Raw genomic sequence first — 24,248 nt, forward strand, 5'->3', positions numbered from 1 at the left:
AAAATATTTTGAAAAAAAAAAATGCTAAAACAGAATTGCAAGACTCATGACTCATGAACAAAATATGAAGACATAAATAGGATGGATAGATGCAAGAGCACTCTGACAAACTTACCTCTAACTCAGCTGTGTGTTCCCCATTGATGCCTTGTCCATGTGAGGGAGATCCACTACCTTCTCCACTGCTCTCGTTCCTCACCGAGTTCATAACATCGACTGATGCTGCTATCATACTGTCACTCGCTGCCTGGGACAGACTGTTATTGTTATTCCTCGTTTCCGACACCACTGCCGTGCCCTCATCGAGAGAGTCTATTGAGTCCTGTTCTTTGGGCGCCAACCGGTCGCGTCCATCCACGACGTCCTCCGACACTGCGGGTGCGACTTGGGTGGGAGACCCATCACTTCCCTCGGCTTTTGAGGTTCCTGCCCGGATTGACTGACTGGAGAACGGGACACTGGGCGAGTTGTTGTTGCTCGGCGACGACGTCGACGGGGACGTCTCCGACAGGGAGTTGGAGGAGCGGTTGCGCAATCGCTGGACCTCGGCGTCGATCTCCTGCTTGAGAAGGATGTCGCTCAAGGCACGGTGCCGGCCCTCCGGCGAGCGAGACAGACTCGAGGGCAGCGACGACCTGGGGCTGAGACTGAGGTGTGGTCTCGCCTGCTCCTCATCGTTGGTGGACCTCCGCCTACCGACAGTCATTGGGCTGCTGGTGGAACGGCCGGAGGAACCCGGCGCACTCTCCGCTGGAGGCGTGATGCTGACACCAGGGGACACAGTAGTGTCCACACTGCACTCTTGTTCCTCCACAGATATAGTCCTGATTACATCTCCGTCTTGCACAATGCCACCACCGAGTGGTCTCGCGGTTGGTGAAGGCGTCATTTGGGTGCCGATGCTGGTTGACATGGAGGGTGCGCTCTGTACCCCTGGTATATCTATCCGAAGTGGTCTATTTATACTCTGACCACGGGAGCTTCCGCTGGAAGGCTGTTGACGCGTTCCATCCCTACCACCTTCCTGCAGGGAGAAATGACATGAGATGCTTTCCACCTGCGACAGCGATTGTCCGGACATATCTTGGGTGGCCTGTGACCACTCCTCGTCGGTGATCGGGGCAACAGTGTTCATGTCGGTTGGGGTTGGCGGTTCCAGCGGTGGTCCTTGCACCGCCCTCGGCTCAGACCGGTGGTTTACCGTCTCACTGGGGGCAGACGCCGTGCGGGCCACAGAATTGTGGGCATTCTCCATTTCCTCCGAGATGACCGAGTGTCTTGGGGAGGACTCGATGGACACATCGTTGGGTGCGTTCAGCGACATCGGATAGGACGCCGATCTCGTCATATCAATGAACTCTGGTGGTGAGAACGCATCGCCATTTGGCAGTGGGTCATCTGGAGGGGGATAAATATGAAAAATTGTACACTGTGAATAAAGAAGTGAAAATAACTTAAAAAGAATGACCATCATGACCACGCCCATTCCAAAAATCATGACATGTTTTCTTTGCAAAAATGTTCCATCCATAAAGAGCTATTGCACAACAAACAAAACAAAACACGTTTAAGCTCTTGCTTCAGCTGACCAGGCTTTTCAAAGTTATATAAATGTTGAGGCAAGCAATCAGTGTAACAGATGAAATTTGACAAATTCTATGTTCTTCATAATGAAAAAAAGCGGCAAAATCCATAGTAAAATTGAAGATCAAACATTTCCGAGGCTGATAATGGGCAGATCTGTCCTGATATGAGAAGAGAAGAAGACATCTTCAAAGACCAAACTGAAAAGACTTACCAAGGACTTCCTCCATGTTGACTGTGAAGGTGAGGTAACCACTGACGTGATCAGAAGGGTGCCTTTTGTTCAGGCTGTAGGTAACTGTATGCTCTCTAAACCCAAAACAGCAGAAGAAGAACAAAATAAATATATAGGAATAAAGAAGACATGGATATATACATCGATAATCATTAAATGTTTATATTACTGAATAATGTCATATAAATTGTAAGCATAACATTCCGTAGATCTTGATCTATAAAAAGATTCGTGAGTAGTTGGATCAAGCATCACAGGGATAAAATAAAATATGACTTTAACATAAAATTAAACAGATTTTAATACATTTGAGAAAATATACATCATAATTCTGTAATAAGGGGGGATATCAATAGCTAAACATCAGCATTGTAATTTGCAGAATTTCTACAGTGTGTAATAATGCAAGACATGGCAGGTCTTGCACACTGAATACACATAGAGCAAAAATGTTTGAATTCAAAAATTGGGGATGCACAATCAGATTTGCCTCTACCCATTCTGCATGAAGACACTATTGTAAAGAGAACAAAAAGAAATTTATATAGGATTTGTGTAGGTATTATCATGTTCTGGTATATGAACTGAGTGTTGTTCCTAAATCTCCATGCACACTCTCTCCGAACTATCTCTCCTTCTCTCTCTCCTTCAAAAAATTATAAATCTTTGCTACTTTCCTATATAAGATAACATCCCAAATGTCACTATCAATAAAAAAATAAAAAATAAAAAAAACACCACTTGGGAAGATTCCATCTTGGGGGGGGGGGGGGGGGGGCATAGCAATCTCTTTGATAAAGCACAGTGTAAAGATATCATCCAAAAGCCTGGTAGTGTGGGGATATACCATAGAGTAGGAAGGCTGGCCCCGCTCGCACATACATTCGAGAACCGTAACGAATTGCGTACAGTTTTATCACTAATCTCTATGCAAGTAGTACACACGCACAGCTGAAGAATCTCGTCTGCAGTCGACGGTTACCGATGAGCACATGGTGCTCTTTGCGGTTTTGCGAATGTACCCCGGTGGGCAGCGAATGAATCGGGCCACCCATGATTCCCTACGCCTCTGGGTCTTTAAACTCTCTGCTCTCTTCTCGCTATGTTCTCCTCTCGCTGTCTTTTCTCATCTCTAGGTATGTCGGTTCCTGTCAGCCAAAAACGATTGTTCCCTAATTGGTCTGAGTCAGAGTTACCCAGATCTATTAGAGATGTTTGCTTTTTTTTTTCTTTTTTCCAAGAATCCCCCAGCCATCGTGTCAGGGAAAGTGGCTTCTTCCGCCGCAAGATGAGAGACGTTTGGACGTAAAGTAGCTGGCATCCTCGTAGAAAGCCGAGCTACAGGTGTGCACCGAGCTCGGGACACAGCTGATTTTTTTTACCCTACCCAATCCCCCCAAACCTGTCTCCAACTAAAGGAAAGCATGGGGTTCAATGCACTAACACTGGGCATCAATCAAGCAAGGGTTAACCACAACAGAGTGGGCAGTCTTCAGCATTGACATAGTTGATATTGTGCTATTTGTCATCCTGCACGTATTAATCCAGGAATTCCTAAAGCATTACGATACACTCTCCATGATAAATCAAATTAAAAAGCAAATTTCCTATTTGTAACAGCAGAGGTGCATGCTTGAAAGAAAAATATTGAAAGAGGATTTTTTTGCCATTGTTGCACCCATGAACTGTGGGTAAGCTATGAAAATTTGAGCCACTGCAGGGAATAATTTTCCCTCTCTAAATTGAATAGCAATTTTTGTCAATGGACATACATTTTCAACAAAATGGTATACAAGTGTATGTAATGAAACTGCTATGCAAATTACATTTTGTATAGCAGTCATACCAAAATGCATAGCAAATTGCTATGCAATACCAGGAAAATTATTCCCTGCACTGAAACAAACTATAAAATTGATTCTTACCCCAGCGCCACCTTTTCGACTAGCCTCTGAACCGGAATAGAAAGCTTGCCCAAGAAGCGGCTGATGACCGGATGACTCCGGTTGAACTTGTCCTTGACCTCAAGCTCCAGCACGTCGGTACGGGTCACAGTGAAGGTGAACTCCTGGAGGTCAAAGGTCAAGAGGAAATAGGATACTTTTATGATAATACTTCAAGAAAACAAGAAAAAATATTGAGCACCTGAATGAAAAAGCAAATGTATGACCAAGTACACTTTTCAGCACATAGATTATGAATTACTCTGCAGAAATATATGCTATTTTTAGGATGAACCACTTCTTAAAGTAACAAAAACAAGATCTCTATCCTAACCAGAACAATTCTACCCACCTCTCCATCAGTGACATTACAGTATTCATCTAGCATTGGGGATTGTCAGCCACTGATAGAACTCAACATGCGAGAGACAAGAATGAGATGAGCATCTACGACAGAACAGACTTCGCAATATCATCCAGCATTGTCTTCCCTCGATAGTTTGCTGCCAAATGAAACTCATCATCAAATGTTTCCTGAAGTGGCATGCTGTCGAATTGCTCACCCATCTCCCCCAACCAACACCTCATCCCCCCCCCCCATAATAAATGATTTTTTCAAAAAAAGGTTCTACAGGTTCCTATGCCTCCGACACATCACTAATCATATCCCCATTTGAGAAATGACTACAGTCACTGCAACAAGGATGTCGAGAAAAAAAAAATGAGAGTAAGACGGAGGAAAAGATTGACAAGCAAAGTGATAGAAACGCACTTCTCTCTCCATCGGAAGCAAAAATTAGCTTGTTCACGATTAGGCATCAACAGGATTTTGCTTGTTTTGTTTGTTTCTTTTCTTTCTCGGACACCATCCCTTATCGTGCCAAGATTTTTTTTTTTTCTGTTCCTTTCCTCCCTAATGTTCTTTATCCTCTTCTTTTTCTATTTTTTCTTCTTTTTTTTTGATGGGGGAGGGAATTGTAGGCAAAACTTGTCAAGCAAGGCTCTACAGTTGACACCATATCTATTCATAGACACAACGTAAAATCCAGGTAGGGATGTTACGCAATGCACTGCAATAGGCCGGATATAACATCATGCTTCTGTACTGTACCTTCCCTGTGGTGTATACTCTTCTGTGACAAAATTCTAACAGTACACAAAATGGAATAGCATTTACATTGTACATGTGTATGAATGTACTCTGTATGTGATGTATGCATGATTATTTCTATCTCTCTACCTATCTATCCAGTCATCTATCTATCCCTTTAAAAAATGAAATGTGAAACTACAGTAAAGGAGAGATGCAATTATGGTATTACAGTGTAATTGTATATGTACATACACAAACACATATATACATACATACATACACACACAGGCCATGTATGCATATTTATACAGGGAGAAATAGGTCTACAAAAAGAAACAGACAGAAAAAAATACAGTACCCCTACCTGTTTGTTAATCTGACATACTGAATTCATTCAATAGATTTAGACTGTCATAAATTCTGTGACATTAAACACACACAAACACACACACACACACACACACACACACACACATTAGAAGACCAAATGTATGGGCCATGGTCCAAGCAAAAGACTACATTTAGGAGCAGCAAATGTGAAGAAACAAATGGAAAGAAACAGTTCAACAACCTCCCTTAAAACAAAAATAAATAAGACCTTAACTAAAATTTTGCCATTAATTAATTGGATATAAATCTGCCATTTGGGGGGGGGGGGGGGCATGTTGTTTGTACAGAACAATAAGGGCCTTTTGGGACAGTAGTCCAGAAAGAGTTGAACGACCTCAAATTAAAAAAAAAAAAAAAAATCACCTGATGTGCATTTCAGTTGCCATAGCATGTGGCTTGCAAACTGCCAAACATGACAGAGCCAGCATATTCCTGATCATACCGCCTCCGCAAACCAAGCCGAGGCCAGGAGTAAGAGACAGTTGCTTGGGTGAGACACACAATGTATGGTATGCCACAATGACGCAGCGACTCACTACCACACAGAACACAGTATATCTGCCTTCCAACATTGTGCATGTTCATGTTGTGAGAGGGGACAAGAACTTAAAGCAACCTGTGCTTACAGATGCCCCAAATATTTGAACTACAGAGCTTTGAAACAATGTTGCCTAAACCAAAGGAAAAATATTAAAATCACAAAGATCACCTGTCTATCCCTGATGAAAAAAGTAAAAGCAAATCAATAAATTCATTAATTAATTGATAATTCAGGTACAGGTACAATTTCTGTCAAGAGCAAGATATTCAAAAGTGAGCAAACTTCACAAGTCCCCCCCCCCCCCCAAACAACAACTTGGTGTAGTCTTTCGTGAGCATGAGCCTTTGCCCAAGCCCCTTATGAGCTCACATGGGATAGTTGTGAGCATCACAATTTGCTTGGAAAGGACCGCATCATTTGCAGAGGGAGCACAACCTAAACCCAATCCCATGTTTACCAGTGTACCGAGCCAGCTCAAATCTTGTCATCAATTTCTCCCCTCAAAAGACATCTTCCGTCTTCAATCAGGACCAGAAGAAGATATTTCTGTCCCTATCCCTACACCCTTCCCCCACCCCAAGAAAATCTTACCTCCCTCCCTCCCTCCCCCCCCCCCCAACCTACTCCCCCACCCTGGAGGATACAATTACATCAGCAGGGAAATAGAAAACATCCACACGGCACCTGAAAGTAGTTAGCAGAGCCTTGAGCACTCTCAAGTAGAGAGAGAGAAAAAAAAGAAAAGAAAAGGAGATCAAGACATTGAACAGAGCTGCAGAAAAACATGCATTTTTGTGTCGTGTGTGTGTGTGTGCGTGTGTGTGTGTGTGTGTGTGTTAGAGAGGGAGTGTTAGAAGAAGAATTTGAAGGTTGTAATCTCTATCATTCCAAATAACTGTAAAGCAAGATTTTTTTGGCTGCATGAAACTTTTGCAAATTGGGGCTGATGACCTTTTTCGCGGCATGAAATTGTTGCGAATTACAGCTGGCATTCAATTCATACATAGTGTAGACAAGAACTTTCACGCATACTTTTATTTTGCCAATCCTGGCTCTCTAGACATCTTCAAGCATTAAAATGCACATGAACATTTCTTGGTTTTACAGTATCTCTCACAAAGCAAGAACTTGAGGGATGCACTCTTGGACTGGTAGAAAGTGTGGAAATTATCGCAAATATGACTCAATAATCTAGTTCATACTTAAGTTTACTCATTTAATCAATGTCGTCATGCTCTCTATGGTCGTTTTCACAAGTACCAAGAGTGAGTAATTTGAATCACAATTCTAGTGAAGCATCACTAGAATCGTAACTCAAATGATGTACGCACACAATGCACACATAACTCAAATGGCGTATGCACTCATAATTCAAATGGCGTATGCACACTGGAAGCGCGGAGGGTGATTTGAATCGTAATTCAATTTGTAATTCAAATGATGGTCCAGAAGTGTTTTTCAGTGACAAATCCTGAGAATTATGGAACGAAATACTGTATACGCCGAATATTTTGTGAGGTTTTTACTTTCACGAATTTCGCAAGGTTTTTATTTTCGCGAATTTTGCAAGTCGGGTGCTATTCGCGAAATTAAAAACACGCGAAAATATTGACTCCGATCCCGATGTGGATGTGACATACACGTGTACATTTCTCCGTTCAGTGCAAGACTCCAGAGTCACGAATTTAACCACTTGCGAAATCGTCAGGAATTCCAGAATCGCGAAATATATGGCGTATACAGTAGTCATGTGTATGGATTGACCTCGAAATCATATTTTGGGGGCAGAGCTTTTATACGGTGATCTTTCAACCACGACTGCAAAAAAAAAATCATGCTCCTTAATTACAGCTCAAGAGCGACAGATGGGAACTTGGAAAAAAAACACACCTCCTCTCCTTGCTCAGAAATTCAAAACCACAGAATCTGTGAAGCCTTCCTTGGTCATGTGCGTGGACGACAATTCTAATTGTAATTGCAATCGTATTATTGTAATTCAGCGTTGCAACTGCGTTTTGTGACCCGTGTGAAAACGGTCTACATCTCATCAGTCTTCCTGTGTCTCTGTTGGTTAATATCGTGTGCCAACATTACTTCCATGAAGAGGAGTTTATTCACTCAGATTTTTACAGATTTTTTTTCTTCCCTCCTTTTGCGGATAGGGAGGGGAAAAGCTGATGAGTCAATCAATCTTGAGTAATTTTTTCCTGTTGTATCTGTCCGAATTTTTTTTTTTCCCCCACTCGATGTTCCTTGTTGACTTCCACAGGACACACAGAAGACAGGAACACACAATTTGCTACTGTATTAAGGAAGAGAACTCTATTTTACGGGATTCTGAAGTTCCCCACAGATGTGTGATAAAATTTCTTGACATAATTTGTTTTGCCAGTAATACATTGTACAGCAGGTAGAATATAGATCTTCGTTAATCGGCTTACTCATTGTGCTTATATAAACCTTTACTCTTTCTTGCCACATTTGGGAGAAAACAAAAATTACTTAAAGCAATAATGATTTAAGAAGTGATCCATCTGCACAAGAGATAAAGACAAAATTCACTGATATCTTTTTTTTTCCCAAGAATATGATCTACTTCATGTAAGATTTATGAATATTTTGTTAAAATGAAGTCAATTAAGCACCTGCCATGCATTCAAGACCAACATTTTTACCACTGCAGTTGGAAAGACTGAATCTATCTCTTTCACGATTGGCTGAAAGTTCTAGCTCACCAACGCTCAAACTTTGATCTACCGCAACGGGAGCGTGGTGTTCGAATGAGAGGGGAGTGATGGATGGGGAGCGCTGAAGGCCTCGCGCTGTCTATCATGGCCTCCGCTCGTCTATTTTGAACCCCTTTTCTCTGAGGTGCGGATTGAGCAATTAACATGCGGGTCGGCCTCTCCGTTCAACGGAGGAATGAATGACTGTCCGCGTCGGAGCGCTCTTGCGTGGTGAATTGCGGGTAACAGGGGTGGTATTCTGTAAGGATCCTAGGACAGCTCTCGCTCCTAAATACGCGATTGGTATTCTGTAACACCGCGCGTAGGAGGAGAAATAGGATAGTGACGTCAGGGATCCTTATTTCTCTCCCAGTTTAGGATAGGGGCGTAACTTGATATGTTAATTAGATGTAATTAGATGTTAATGAGATCTTAAGATAAGTGGTATTCTGTAAGCACAAGTAGGATCAAGTTAAGGAGCAAAAATAAGGATAGCCTCTAGGCAATCTTTCTCTGGCGATTATGCCGGGCTGTTGCGTATATAGGCCTACTGACGACCCACTGTCTCTTATTTTGTATGTTCATGAACAAGAAAATAAATACATGAATCGTATAACAGAGTTATCTGTTCCTCTCATACTGAGGATTCTAAAACTGCAGTCTATAATGTTCGAAACAGTTGTATACTTTATCTAGCTGGTATGTGTTTATTTGTTTGTTGTTCGCCATTTTCAATTCAATTCACACTTCATTTTATTCGGCACAAAATAAATAAAAAGTACATTATGTACACAATAACAACAAAAGCTATTATTATAATTATAATTAATATTGTAATAATGATAATAATTATTAGTGTATCATTATCAATATTATCATTGTTATTATTATTATTATTATCATGATTATTATTATTATTATTATCATTATTATCATTATTATTATTGTCATTGTTGTTGTTATCATTATTATTATGCTCAACGCGTGCCCGAACGTCATGTGGACGCAGTGCAAGTAGCCTACCTTCGCCGCCCATATTACGTGACCCTCGAAGTCGTTGCTATGAAGATCTAGTAACCAAAGAAAAAGAAACGTACGCAGTGTGCTTCTAGGTCGCGTGAAGAATAAAGCAGGGCCGACTGAACGTTTTTAAAAGCGTGGGGGCCTACTTCCGGGTTTCATGAGCTAACAAGAAAAAGAAATAAAAAAAAAAGGTCCTCAGCTCCTCTCACCCTTTCCATTTCTGGGTTTCTTCAGCTGACAAGCGAATAAAAAAAAATCTACATTGGAAAAACATAACCTTACCGCGCTCGGCACACTTCAAGATCTCTATCTATTTCTATTTAGTGCCACTTACGTACTTCCGGGTTAAAAAAATTGTGGGGGCCCAAAGTGATGACACCTTATGTATTTCTTTGTATGGTGCACAAAAAGTGTGGGGGCCTGAGCCCCCACGGCCCCCACGGTTCCGCCGGCCATGTACAGTACTAGTGACGATCCATACGCTCACATCAGTGTGTGACGAAACCCGGTGACCTAACAGTCCATGTGCATGGGTTAACATTTTTTTTTTTTCAAAATGTAGTGAACTTACGTGTTTATACGGTTACAGCTCGTTATTCCGAAGGTTCGTTATTCCGAAGGCTCTTCCAGTCCAAATTTCATTTTCGAATTAACAAATCTTCGAAATAACGCCACAAATATTCCGATTAACGAACCCTTTTTCATTTTCGGATTAACGAACCTCTAGGTATGGAGAATTTGTGTGTTTCGGATTAACGAACCTTCGGAATAACGAACCTTCGGAATAGCGAACCTTCGGAATAACGAACAGCACCCGTATACAAGGATATCATGGAGCTATAGTAGCTCCATGTTTATATCTTTGTTTAACTATCAGTAATCTCCTTTATTTATTCTGTTATCATTGCCCTGCATGTAAGTCTATACTACCATAAAGATAGGGGAGAGCTAGCGGGGTGAATTAAGTGGGACAAAAATTGTGATTTGATGAAGTTTCTCGAATAACTTTCTGATATCTAGAATGGGGCACACATGTATCGGACCAAAAGACTTTTGATGCTAGCCATATAACGGGTTACTACGCTATATTCCTATAGTCTCATATTTGTGTTATCATTGTTTTTTTTTTTTTTTTTTTTCCTGGGAGATGTGGAACATTGGTTTGGTTTAAGTGGGAAAATCAGTAACTATAAGCAAGACATTATTATTACAAGCATATCGATCATAGAATAATGTGAGCACATGTGTGTGTCTGTGTGTGCATCTATTATTATTATTATTATTATTTATATTTATTTAAGAAAATCTTATATATTTTATAATAACTTTGAATTAAGGGCAAAGTTTGGCATGCAGTGATGATATCCCAGTTTACCCCCAACATCCTCCAAAAGTTCAAAATTTGAGCTAATTTCTGCAAAAACTTTAAATGCGAATTAATAGAACTCGTAAGGTCTACATTTATTGTGGTGGGCTAAGTGCGTGCTAAAGCTTTGATAATCGAAATATTCTTAACTGTAAAATTAGACTGACAATACATTTTTAACTCCTCGCACAGTAGGGCTGCGTGAATCGCATGTTTGAGCAAGGTAGATCTTGAGCGCGCATTGCGTAAAATTAGCCAGATGATTGGCTTATAGATACTGCGCCGGGCGTGTCCTGTCTTTCCTCATTAATATTCATTATTCATAAATGACTGTCCTAGGATAGGCGTAGGACAGGCTTACAGAATACCGATTTTGCCTGTCCTAAGGGTATCCTATTTTCTGTCCTACGCGCGCTCCTAGGATCGAAATAAGGATCGCGCTTACAGAATACCACCCCAGGATGACACGCGGAGACCTTCAGAGCCACTTGTTGTAAAGCCATACTGGGTTAAAAAGTTTGAGATTTAAATACTGTTCTGTCGTGTGAGCTCCAAATGTAGTAAGGATGGGAGAACATCAGTACTGTGTTTACCCAAAAAACAAAAAAACAAAAATTGATATTTTAAAAATGTAAGAAAAGAGCTTTTCAGGAATATTGCTGTAGTCGCCATTATGCTCCACAAACTGAATTTTGCATCACAATAGGGTAATTTGTTAGAATTAATATTTGTGTGTGTGTGTGTGTGTGTGTGTGTGTGTGTATGTGTGTGTACATGTATGTCCACACAGATAATTCAGAGTATCCAACATTGTGTTGCATAACAGATTTAACAAAATTAGATTACAAAGCCTTTAATTTTTGGTGTGTGTGAATGGGCCCTACAGGTTCATTACATGGACCCAGGAGGACCCTGCATTCTGTAGGGTTGATCCTGTCCCTGTCCTCACACTAATGCTATGATCATCGACTTGTCAAAGAGGGGGCTGTTGATGGGCATTCAGTTGAAGGAAGAGGGGGGGGGGGTGGGGAAACAAACGGAGGAGGGTAATTGGTAGAAATGGAGGGTAAATCTCACACATTACAATCTTGGGGAGGAAACCGTTGCCACGGTGAATAATATCCCCATTCTCTGTTACCAGAGCAGACCATACAGGCCAAAAGAGTATTCAAACCAGTGCCGTATATAAACAGAGTCTGGCCAACTCGGTTTTAGGCTTATGAGTTTTGAAGCCCGTGATTGGTCAAAAGTGGTTCTGTGATCTCTGCTGAGCCATGTCCTTACCAAAGTGCGCTCATACGCAGTGCCCATTGTTCACTACCCCTTATTTGGTAGGTTTTCATTACTACGTCTGAGCTTACACGCTAACCCTGTAACGCGTAATACGCTGGGCAACGACATGGCATCCAATTTACGAGTTGGCCAGACTCTCTTGATATACGGCACTGATTCAAACAATCACAGTGCGCCCTCTATAGGCTGTGTTGAAAGATGATTTTAAAGCTGGGATGTGAGAGACAGAGGCAGAGGTGAGGACAGATGCAATGGTTGACAGGCAGGTCAGCTCTGGGACATGCAAGAGGTGACAGGGAGGGCATCTTCATGCACTAGAGATAAAGACAAAATTTGACAAGAACAGGTGAATGAATGAGTCAATCAGTACAAGGAAAAATGCAATAGGAAATGTTCCGTCCATATAAAGAAAATTCACGGTGGTGGTGATTGAAGTTTTTGCCCCCCCCCCCCCCCCAAAAAAAAAAAAAAAAAAAATCTCTCTCGTTTCTTTTTCTCCAGCTCCCTTTTTCCATGTTCATTATGATCATGGGACTCCATTACTTTGAGTACAATGAGTATGTACAACAAGATCAAGTGAATACTTCCCATATATATCTAGAAAAAAAAAGGGGAAAAAAGATATTCAAGCAATAGTCCCTAAGAGGAAGATATAAAGATAAAACTGATCAAGATTAATATCATTCGTACAGTAAGGGACTTACTAAAATAAACTTTGCTTGTTGCAAAGGAGCAATACATTGATCCATCTTTGTCATGAAAATAACGAGTGAAATCCATCATCAACAAGGATTATGGAGGTTGGAATAAAACAGGGGGGGGGATGAATTAAAAATAAGGAAGGCTGAAGAAGTAGAAATGTGAGAGAAGGAAAAATAATGGGGGAATGGAATCGTGGTGATGATTGAATATTGTATTGAGGGGGGGGGGAAGGGGGCAGGAGGGTGGGGGTAGTGGAGAAGGGCTCTTGTCAAGAGGGTGTTGAGTTAGGGATGTGAATGCATTGGCAAGCAATAGCTGTTGAAAAGCATACCATCAAACAGTACAACAGCCAGTTGGGGGGGGGGGTGGATACTGAAGATATATAATGACAGCACTCCAACAAAAAAAAGTTGCCTAATTCAAGGGGGAAATTGATAAAATATGAGTAATCAGCCCGGAGGTTTAAAAAAGAAAGGACGAGTAAAATGAGTGACAATAGAAAGCTGCCTAAAAATGGGGATTTCTCCATCTTATTATCCACAGGAAATGCAGGGGGAGGGGGAGGGGGGAGTTGAGACTCTGGGAGGAGGTAAGAGATTGCAGGACATGAGGGCTTACAGGGCACTCTCCTTAGGAACATCACAGGAAGAAATGCAATTAAGTTTGTAGGTATGGGTTGACAGATGGTATTACTTCACTTTAAAGGACACAATGGCATTTCTTCTTTTTCTTTTTCTTTTTTTTTTTAAGTCAGTATCACAGAAAGAAATGGCAGAGAGAGGAAAAAACATAATACACACAATTTGCAGTTTGGCTTGCACTTTGCAGTCCAATTATAATAATCATCACGGGATATTTCTTAATAGGTATTTTTGTTTCAGATGTTATGAAGTAATATATTCTTCATACACGTGGGTACTGCACTTCACCCATTAAAACAAATAAATGAATCTTGTGAAGTGCTGGCACGTACAGGAGTACAGCACATACATTCTAAGTGTTGCTTTGTGCAATTGTAACTGGGCAAAAAAAGCAAGGAGGTGAATTAGGCAAGAATGAGCATCGAAAATATGTCCTCTCACTAGTGTCGTACAAGAGAGAGAGAAAAAAAACCCCAAGAAGAACGGACAAAAAGAGAGAATATGGGCGGGAATGTCGCTGTTGGAAACCGAGAGCATTTTGTGATGCGATGTGATGTGCGATATTTTGAGGATGCGGATATACTCATCGCGCATGTTAGCAATTAGCTGTGATTAAATCCATCCCTTTGGCATGGCTTTGATCTCGGACCGATGCCAACGTCATCCGCGGAAGAAATTGCTTCCGATGTCGTGAGGTATATACATGCAAGTAGCGACTAGTTTTCAAGAAGCATTCACACTGTTAAAGGTACAAATTATGGATAGCAGGGAAAGAAAAAATAAATATGCGAAGTAAAGGAGGCACTGATAAAGGGTTGTAGTAGTGTGGGGATTGGGGTGAGGTTCAGTAGAGCTGTGTCTGAATAGATGGGCAGTGAGGAAAAAATGAATAACGTAGAATAAACTCAACAAAAAAGCTTGGGACATATTCAATACCTGACTTAGTTCCATGATGAGATGGTGGATGCCACCAAAAAATCAGCAAATCAAAAGTAAACAGGATCATCAGTAATACATGTATTCAAAGAAGAAGCCCTTTAACAGAAGATTAAAAGCAAAACCATGCCCTATTAAGATCAAGTAAGATGTCTCCTCTGTGGATGACAGCAAAATACAGCCTGCATAAATCTAAGGACTGACAACCATACTCAAGCCCGACAACTCTTTTTCCAACAAAACAAAAAACAAAAACAAAAACAGTCCAAACAAAGTAAGAAATATTTTCGAACAGCAATTTGACAGAGAGATATAAATGATCTATACAGACTTTATTTCCAAAGTTTGTTCCGATCTTCATACCCCTTTAAAAAAGACAGAGCAAAAAATGTTCCAGCAATGTGCGAAGTATTACAGACATCCCGCTACATAAAATGGGGTCGCAGTACATTGTATGTCATACAGTAACTTGTTACTCTGTCATATGTGCAAATAAATGTGCCGCACCATACCTGGAAAATGGCAATAATGAAAATGGAAAAGCGCAAAGTCGACCCTGAAAGCCTCGTAAAATACCGCTATCAAATTTTCCCATCGGAAAAATGGTGAGGGAGGTTACAAAGCAACTGGCAAAATTACAGCACAAATTGCTTTTTGGTTAAAGCTTTGAACTGAGGACAAGAGGCACATATACACTTTTACCAAGGAGTGAGGTGGTGTGTCGCGAACGTTGTGATGTTCTTCAACAAAGATCTGGGCATAATGACCAAAAAATTTCACCTACCTTTAAAAAACAAACAAAGAAAGTGTCATCTTTTGATTCTCATCCTCCTCGCACTTCTCTCCTTCCTAGAGGCCATTCTCTTGTTGTCCTGATTTACATTTTCCATCCAACTGAATATTTTTAATATCAAATATAACGAATCACACGTAAGTGAAAAATGGCAGAATCTGATTGGCCGAAAGTATAGTTGCATTACTTGTGCATATATGTCCCACAGCTCTTCACATGAAGCAAGCTCCATATTACTTCAACAAGCAATCTCACAGAAGTTGTTGCAGATTGCAAATGATGAATAATTCTATGCAGAAAAAAAAATGATTACTCTTGGGATATCTGTGTTTGTTTTTTTTTTTCTCTCTCTAAATGTGAAACAATTTTTCTCTCCTGCCAAGATGACTAAGAGACAAAACCAAAGAGAAGACGGGGAGAGAGAGGAAAGACCTATCAGTGAGATGTACAAATGAAGATGAAATAAGGTACTTCTAAAAATCATGTGACCTTCTCGATCATCCACCAGATACGGGGTATCCATCCTCGCCTTCTCACCGATAGCGATCTTAAGAACGAAGCGCCGGGGCCAAAATGGAGTTTGATTAATTTCCTCCTCCCTCTCCCCATCACTCCAGGGTGGAAGCCGGGGTGTTAACAGTTACACCAGAGTCGCAACTCTTTCGCTAACACAGTCACCCCTCGTTAAAAGTGCGATCTTTCACTTCTGAGTAACTTATACACATCATATCCATTAGTCCTTGCTTATCGATCTATATATGTCTGCTAAATTTAAAATCATCATACCTTTGATTGACATCGTTATTGGCCGAGCTTCAAAATTTGTCCGTAAAGGGCGAAAGGATTTCAAATGATGAGGCAATGAGTACAACAGATCCACATAAATAACTCCAAAGAACACAGAGCACATTTTTTTAGGCATTTTCCATCATTTAGAAGCACTTTATTGAAATTTGATTGCGTCGGTAACTTCCACACAGTAGTCCCTCAAAATTTCCACCACAGCTAGCGACAGATACCTGTACGCAAGAGAAAAAATTTCGGGCGAGGAAAAGCAAAGCCTTTCCTTTTTTCTCTCAGGCAATCATAATTGCGATTGTCAGTGCAGTTTCATTAGCACTTCCAATTGCACAATTAGCCACTTACGGCGGCAAAAAATGGCCGACGCTGGACACGATCTCTCGCCGCCGCATTATTGATGCTATACAGCCAGGAGAGAGCGGTAGTGACTTATCAATTACACAGTGAGGCAAACAGCCTAGTATAACTTGCATACATTGATGTCAGATGGGAGATAGGATATTTGGCAAGTAGAGAAAGTAGTTGTGGTGTTTTACATAGTAGTACACAGTAGCACCAGTTTCCATTTTATTCTGCTTTTTGCGGCGCCGTCGCATGTTGGCTTCCAACACAGTTAATTATGTAGAGGCTGTTCCCATCATTGTCATGAATCATTATGTGCAGGGACCTTCCCATTCAAAAGTAATGTGTTGCAGTGAAGGACAATTTAGTAACATTACACACATAGGAAACAAAAAAAGAAGAGATAATGGCTTTTATTTTGTTCAACAGCCTGTCCTCAGTGGGGTTTAGATTGGCAACGGTGCTAGACAAATTATTTGACGGCCTTTATGAATATCTCTCAAACAAATATTGCTACACGGATTTAGGATCACTGTGATTGTCGAGGCAAAAGGCCATGAAATAATGACGAGTTGATTGGTATTAAAGGATGATAAAGATGATGATGATAATGACCGTGAGGAGGAGCATACTGCAGCTGAATCGACGATAGTGATGTCGTTAACCTTTGGCTTCTGAGAAAAGGATAAATTCCCCATAGACTAAATACGTGGCAGACCCTTTCCCTGTAAGCAATGAGGTTATGGGTGAACATAATGCCGATGATGGTGATGACCACAATAACAGGGGGAAAAAAAAGGAAGTTTTATTACCATCTATATGTATATTCGGAAGTTGTGATATGATGGCAATAGTCGATATCAATAACAACACTGACACTTGTGAAATAAGCTTAGTTTATAAAAATGAAGCAAGGATGAAATGACAGAAAAGCCATTTTGAATAAAATGATGATCAGGCATACCATACAAAACATTGATGGAGGTAATCACTGCAATCAATGGAACGGCTATGACTAGATGACACCAATAATGAAGATGATGATGGTAATAGCAATGAAAGCACAAAAGAAATGGTATTTCTTTTGTCAGAAAAATGACTGTGCCCAAAGTGGCCTTTCTACTTGATGCTAGAATATTGGCACGATGACATTACAAAATCTTTCTCTAATCACCATCACAAACATGCACAAATTAATCTACACCTATTTCATAATAGTCATAATCCCTTTCTAGCAAAAACAAAAACAAAAGCAATAAACAGAAAGAAAGAAAATCAATCTGCATTTTGTACCTGAGAGAAACAATCAGTACAAAAATGGAAGTGTACATATGTGCAAAAACTGAAATGCTGTTTTATATTAGGAAATTGTTCCGAGGGTCCGATGAACATCTCTATCCGAGAACAGAAATCACAGCTGTGATTTGAAATCTGTGCCATAAACTATTAAAGTCTTATGGATCAGTTTTGGAAAAGAGATGTTATTCTAAGGAATCAAAAGGAATTACTCTTACTTTTGTATGAGTGTGAAGACAAGCATGCGATGCGATACACTTCCGATTCTCGCTGCAAAACGTCCCTGAGAGACGATTGCAGGGAGAATCGGAAGTGTATCGCATCGCATACATCGCAGGGACGTTTTGCAGCGGAAAAAGAGATTACTAAAAAAACATAAGAACGTAGCAGTGATGAAGATGGAAAATGGGGAGAAACCTCCAGGGGAGAAACCTCCAAGGAAGAACCACGCAAGACATGGAAGAAAAGACGTACTATTACGAATTGTCAAAATGGAGGAGAAAAGACCGAAAGGGAGAGGACAGATGAATATCAAAAAAACTCACCCTACAGGACACTTGTTTAGTTGTGAAGCCAGGAGTAAAAATTATGCAGATTGTCTAGATTCATTCAAAGAAATCCAAAGGAACGATGTCCATTGAAACCATGTATGTCCTCATTCCGTGATGGTGGACAGTCGACATATATCCATCCAGATTTTTTTTTTTTGAAAAAACTTTTTCGCTGTGCTTGTCTCCGCTTCAAAACCTTGCAGCCGAAGGGGCCCACCGTACCCAGGCAAACAGTAACGAAATTGGCGTTTAAAAAAAAAACCTCACGACTGAAGACGCGAAAACAATGCTACGGAGTGACGTCGGGGCAAGCGGTCGTCGCATGACAGCGAAGGGTAGCGAGAAAGGAGGAGGAAGAACGGTTTGATGGTTCCGTGCTACACAGCACCGTGACACAATTCGGCATACGAGGTTTGTCACTTCCTTAATCGGACTTCCTCTCTCTCGCCATTCCTCTCCCGTTACTCCCCACCCCCCTTTCCTCCCTCCCTCTTTCCCCTCCCCCCTCCCCCCTACTTCCCCCTCCCCATTTCCAGTACTTTTGAGTGCCAACAGATAGTTAAGGAAAAATAATTAGCTAAAGGATCTGGTGGTGTCCGCAGGAAGAACAAACTTTAAAAGTCCCTGGAGAGCTCCTTTGATTCCCTAAGAGTTGTCAGGCTGTGCTCGATTGGCCAGGCTGATACATATTTGTTGCGACCATGTCAGTTGATCTTTGTGCTTGGTCAAAAGCTATAAACAGTGACTGTTCTAACAGAACAAGCCAATACATTGTATCAAATTTTATGCAATGTATTAGTATAACAGCCAACGGATGTCCATGTCAGAAGGTTGAGTTTTATATCATCAACTATGATCACTTTCACTCCTCCTCTTCTTATCCTTCTTTCACATTCTTCCACACTGTTGTCTCTTCATCCTTGTTCCTTCTGTCAATCCTGTCCTGTCTGGATGTGATTTCCATCTTCCTCCCCTCTTCCCCCGCCTCCTCCTCCATCTCATCGTCATCATCTTCTTCTCCTTAATTGCAATCATTTTCTCCTTTTTTTGTCACCACGGATCCCCTAGATGTGCCACAACAAGTGTCTTCACACAGTAAAATTCCCTAGGATAGCAGTCCACTGCAGGGCTAATAGATGATGAGTTTGCCTGTTAAAATGCTACTGTACTTGGCATTTGCATTTTGTTCATCCAGGATCCACCTCTCCCCCTACTCTCCCCCACCCCTATCGCCATCCCCCCCCCCAAAAAAAAAAAAAAGGAAGAAGAAGGAATGAGGGAGATTGATGTGTTTGTGTCAAGAATGTCTTGAATAAATGAGCAGACACACCGTGATACATGGCCCCAACATCTTAAAGGCATAATTTACCTTTTGCAGATGAAACAAAAACCCAGCATTAGTGCTTTAAAATAGTTCTTAAATGTGAGTTAGGGAAAGAAACAACCACTGTAAAAATTTGAATCAGTAAAATCGATGTGAAGTATTGTTAAATAAACAAAATGTGAACAATAGTTATAATAAAAATGTTTCCAGACTAAACCATCTACAGTTATGGTTTATTGAGAAAAATATAGATATCACTTTATATTTTAGGCTTTATCTCAAAAATTTTGTAAGATAGGATGTTTTGCGGTATGACAGACCTACACATCGTATGCATTAAATGTCATATCTTGAAAAATTTTGAAATCACTGTTCCCACAGGTAAACAGGACCTTTAAATGAGTGTTCATTTCTTTACATGCGCATACGCAATGTCCCCTGTGTGTGTTGCATCCTCTACAACATGAGACAGGCGGGGGCGCTGCAGAGAGAGGCACATACACACACACACACACACACACACAAAGAATATCAGGTGTGACCATGAAAGCATCTGTATCTGATGTGTGTGTGTGTGTTTGGTTTTTTTTTCTTTGATTGCCATATCAATCTTGAAATGTTGCTTGAAAGCAGTGCAAATCTTCCAAGTGAGGCTCAACAGGTTTCACCCTTCTGTAGAGGGAGCTACATAGACAGATGATCCCTGAAGTATGGACAGGGAGAAAATACAGTATGGTTTCTTGAGGAGGTGCTTCAGACTGACAAAATAGCTATAAATAGGATTACAATCTGTTCAATACAGAGAATGAAAATTTAGAAGAAAAGATTTGATTGGTAAAAGGAAGGGGTGGCATTCTTGTACAACTAAGGACTTTTTAGATTGCTGTTATCTGCGAGGAATTCAAACTGGCAACACCATATCTTTACGACTAACTACAGATAGCTCGCATTGTGTCATCAAATTCTTTCTCCGTTTCAAAATGACGTGTTTTGTTTCCTCAAATACAGTTCTCTGTAAAAGAGCAGACTGCAGTTTGTTGTGGGATGACAGTCAACCATTGCATCCCTCATCCCGCAAAGGTGGAAGATGTTTTAAAAATTCTCAGCAAAACAACAGATGGAAGTTTGCCATGTCCAGACAGATAGCTATATAACACAGCTGATTGATAATGTCCCCAACAGTAAGGTACAAAATGAGAGAAAAAAAACGAACAACAACATCTGCAAGCTAGCAGACTCATGTCTACAGTTTGCCTACAGCAAACATGTGTCTATGATGCCACTTAATTGCATTCGCACACCTTTTGAATGCCAAAACACAACAGTGGATGGATGGCAAAGACATTCGAGTCTACTCTATAATGTCAACAGGCCATCACAAGAACATGAAATGATTTCCAAGGCTCACCTGGAATGCTAATCCTCTCTTGTTGCTGTTGCTGTTGTTGTTTTTTTTTTTGCTACAATTCTCTTCTTACTTATTTTTTCTTGCTTATTTTTTCTTTGCCACAATATAGTTGTAAGTTGTTTTTTTGTGTGTAAATTGAATGTTTCAATTTCAATTTCAATTTCATTTTCATATTTCTTGATGGAAAATACATAAAATATAACAAATATAATAACATAGAATGTCCAGCTTGGATGTATGGAAAATACATCTTTAATTTTTTTTTTTTACTTTTTATATACAAAAATACATATTCTATTTTTGTTTTTAGCTAGGATGTTCTTTTAATTGTGCATTCTTTTTCACAAAACTGAGATATCAATCATATATGAAGTTTGTATAATATGATTTTATAACAGTATCATAATGTCATTGTTTCAAAAGTCTCACATTAACCTATCTATCAAAAGTTTGTTATGACCTAAAAAGTTAATATCATTTGCATATTTTTCCAGAGTTGCAATAATTCAGCAGTGATTTTCTCTATTTAGGAGAGTTATGCAATAGTTGTGTAATCAATTATTACAGAAATATTCCACTTCACATTTGTACAAACCAACAGTTGTGAAATGGTAAAACGATTGCCTTATCTGATTGCTACATGTATACAATTATGGGATTAATATCACCATTTTGTAAATATGTGAGAAACTAAGAATTCTATCACTTTGTTGTTTTTTTCTTGCCTAGGTTTTATCAAAATTTTACTTTTCTGTCAAATTTCATCTTTTTTTTTTTTTTTTTTGGGGGGGGGGGATGGGTGTGGAAGCTCAGTTCAAACACTGAAGACCTATAATTTCATGCTTGCATCAGGGAGGTGCCTGCTTGCATCAACAGTACAATAATAATCAATTACAGAAATAATTACTAAAAGGAGAAGCACATCTACGTTGGTCTCAGTTATCAAGCTGTGCTGCAGTGATTGAAAAAGAGAAAGCATGTCTTCCCTAGTGCTCATCTCCTGAAGATAAAGCTATCCTACAGGTTGATCTCATTTCTCTCAGGGTTATTCAAAATGTTATTGAGTGTCATCCCAATCAGTATGAGCATTGCCTTTGCAGCTTCATACATATGCATACAATTATTCAGTGTTTGTTCTAGTAATGCGATGATTTTTTAAGGACACGCAAAAGGTCAGCCAATGCATGACAGCCTCAAAGCTGTTTTTGCTCTCCGTGTACAGCAACATGTTAAAATCTGGTCGAGCCAGTTCCCCAGCCACGCAACATGGTTCGCCAAAATGGGAGAGACATCGCGGGGATTTAGTAAATAGATGCAGAAGATGAAGTAGCTGGGACTAAAACTGATGGATGCCTCAGAGGCATAATTGACAACTGAAGTGCTCGGTGAGAGAGAAAAAAAGAAGAGACAGACTGAGAGAAAGAGATAGAGGAAGGAAATATAGATGGTAGAGAAAGAGAGAAAGATGAAGAAGATATAAAAGAGATAGATACATGGAGAATAGCTTGTAGATGGAGTGAAGGAGAAATTGAGGAAGGAGAATATAGATGATATAGGAGAGAAAGAGATGGAAAAGACGGATATAGAATAGATAGTGAGAGATGGAGAATAGATAGATGGAGTGAAGGAGAGATTGAGGAAGGTGATGGAGATAACAGAGGAGAGAGAGAGAGATGGAAAAGAAAGAAATAGAATAGATAGTGAGAGATGGAGAATAGATAGATGGATTAAAGGAGAGATTAAGGAAGGTGATGGAGATAATAGAGGAGAGAGAGAGATTGAAAAGAGAGATATGGAAGAGATAGTGAGAGATGAGGAATAGATAGATTGAGGAAGGTGATGGAGATAATAGAAGAGAGAGAGAGAGATGGAAAAGAAAGATATGGAAGAGATAGTGAGAGATGAGGAATAGACAGATTGAGGAAGGTGATGGAGATAATAGAAGAGAGAGAGAGATTAAAAAGAGAGATATGGAAGAGATAGTGAGAGATGAGGAATAGACAGATTGAGGAAGGTGATGGAGATAATAGAAGAGAGAAAGAGAGATGGAAAAGAAAGATATGGAAGAGATAGTGAGAGATGAGGAATAGACAGATGGATTGAAGGAGAGATTGAGGAAGGTGATAGAGATGATAGAGAGAGAGATGGAGAATAGCTAGATGGATTGAAGGAGAGATTGCAAAAGGAAATATAAATGATAGAGAGAAAGAGATGGAAAAGGACATAGATGAGATAGTGAGAGATGAAGAATATATATATATGGAGTGAAGGAGAGATTGAGGAAGGTGATAGAGATGATAGAGGAGAGAGAGAGAGATGGAAAATAAAGATATAGAAGAGATAGGGAGAGGTGGAGAATAGATAGATGGATTGAAGGAGAGATTGAGGAAAGAAATATAGATGATAGAGAAGAGAGAGAGATGGGGTAAATCTATCTATATTTCTGTGTATCTGTCCACGCATAGATTTGTCTGTCAAACTATCTGCAATCCTTCCATTTGTCTGTCTGTCTGTCCGTATAACAGCATGTTGTATAGGGAAGATGATAATTTAAAGGGGAATGAAACCCAAGTACACATGTAGATAGAATGAATGCAGCAACAGGAGTAGGACACAACAGCAACATTAAAGGAAAAAATTGACAATCCGTTAAAAATTTATGAATCTTTAAAATTCCAGTGCTGCAGAATTTGGCAAAATTCAATTTTTATGAAAAGTACACACATTCTCCGAACTTGTTACTGACATATTTAGGATAATATTATTTACCAGCTTTTTGAAAGAGGTAAGTGAAGAGCTCTTTTATTATGGTAGAAAAGTGAAAAAAATGTTGAATTTTATTTCTATTTCTTCATATCATTGTCTATAACGTAATGTCAGAAACTGATGTTGTCATCACATCCAGCAAATGCCAGCACCAAAACTTTAAAAATGCATGACGTTTGAATGGACTGTCCAATTTTCCTCTAACTTCGCTGATGTGTTCCACAAATTTTGCTGCATTCATTCAATTCACATATTATATATTCAGGTTTCATTCTCCTTTAAAAGCCAGGGAAACCACACAAACAAGAGCTGCTTTGTGACTCAGCTACATACAAACCCTGTTTTTGTAACCTGCTTTCCTTTCTTGCACCTCCTTATCCACTCCTCCCAAATTAAAACTTCATCTTCATTTGCACGTTGACATGTTTCATACATCTCTTTGGTAAAAAACAACAAAGAAAAAAAAGAGGTCAAACCACAATGATTAGCTTGCT

General features: G+C 40.0%; 1 protein-coding gene across 1 annotated transcript in view; it reads right to left on the reverse strand.

Moving 5' to 3' along the window:
- LOC140243740 (E3 ubiquitin-protein ligase HECW2-like) overlaps positions 1-24,248 on the reverse strand; it is a 161,455-nt gene that overhangs the window by 30,116 nt on the left and 107,091 nt on the right. Inside the window, exons 6-8 of the mRNA XM_072323405.1 lie at positions 3,745-3,887; positions 1,799-1,893; positions 116-1,398 (exon numbers count right to left, since the gene is read on the reverse strand). Of these exons, the coding sequence (XP_072179506.1) occupies positions 116-1,398; positions 1,799-1,893; positions 3,745-3,887 (1,521 nt within the window). The remainder of the gene's footprint in view (positions 1-115; positions 1,399-1,798; positions 1,894-3,744; positions 3,888-24,248) is intronic.

Source organism: Diadema setosum, chromosome 20 (assembly GCF_964275005.1).
Source record: "Diadema setosum chromosome 20, eeDiaSeto1, whole genome shotgun sequence".
NCBI classification, from domain to species: domain Eukaryota; kingdom Metazoa; phylum Echinodermata; class Echinoidea; order Diadematoida; family Diadematidae; genus Diadema; species Diadema setosum.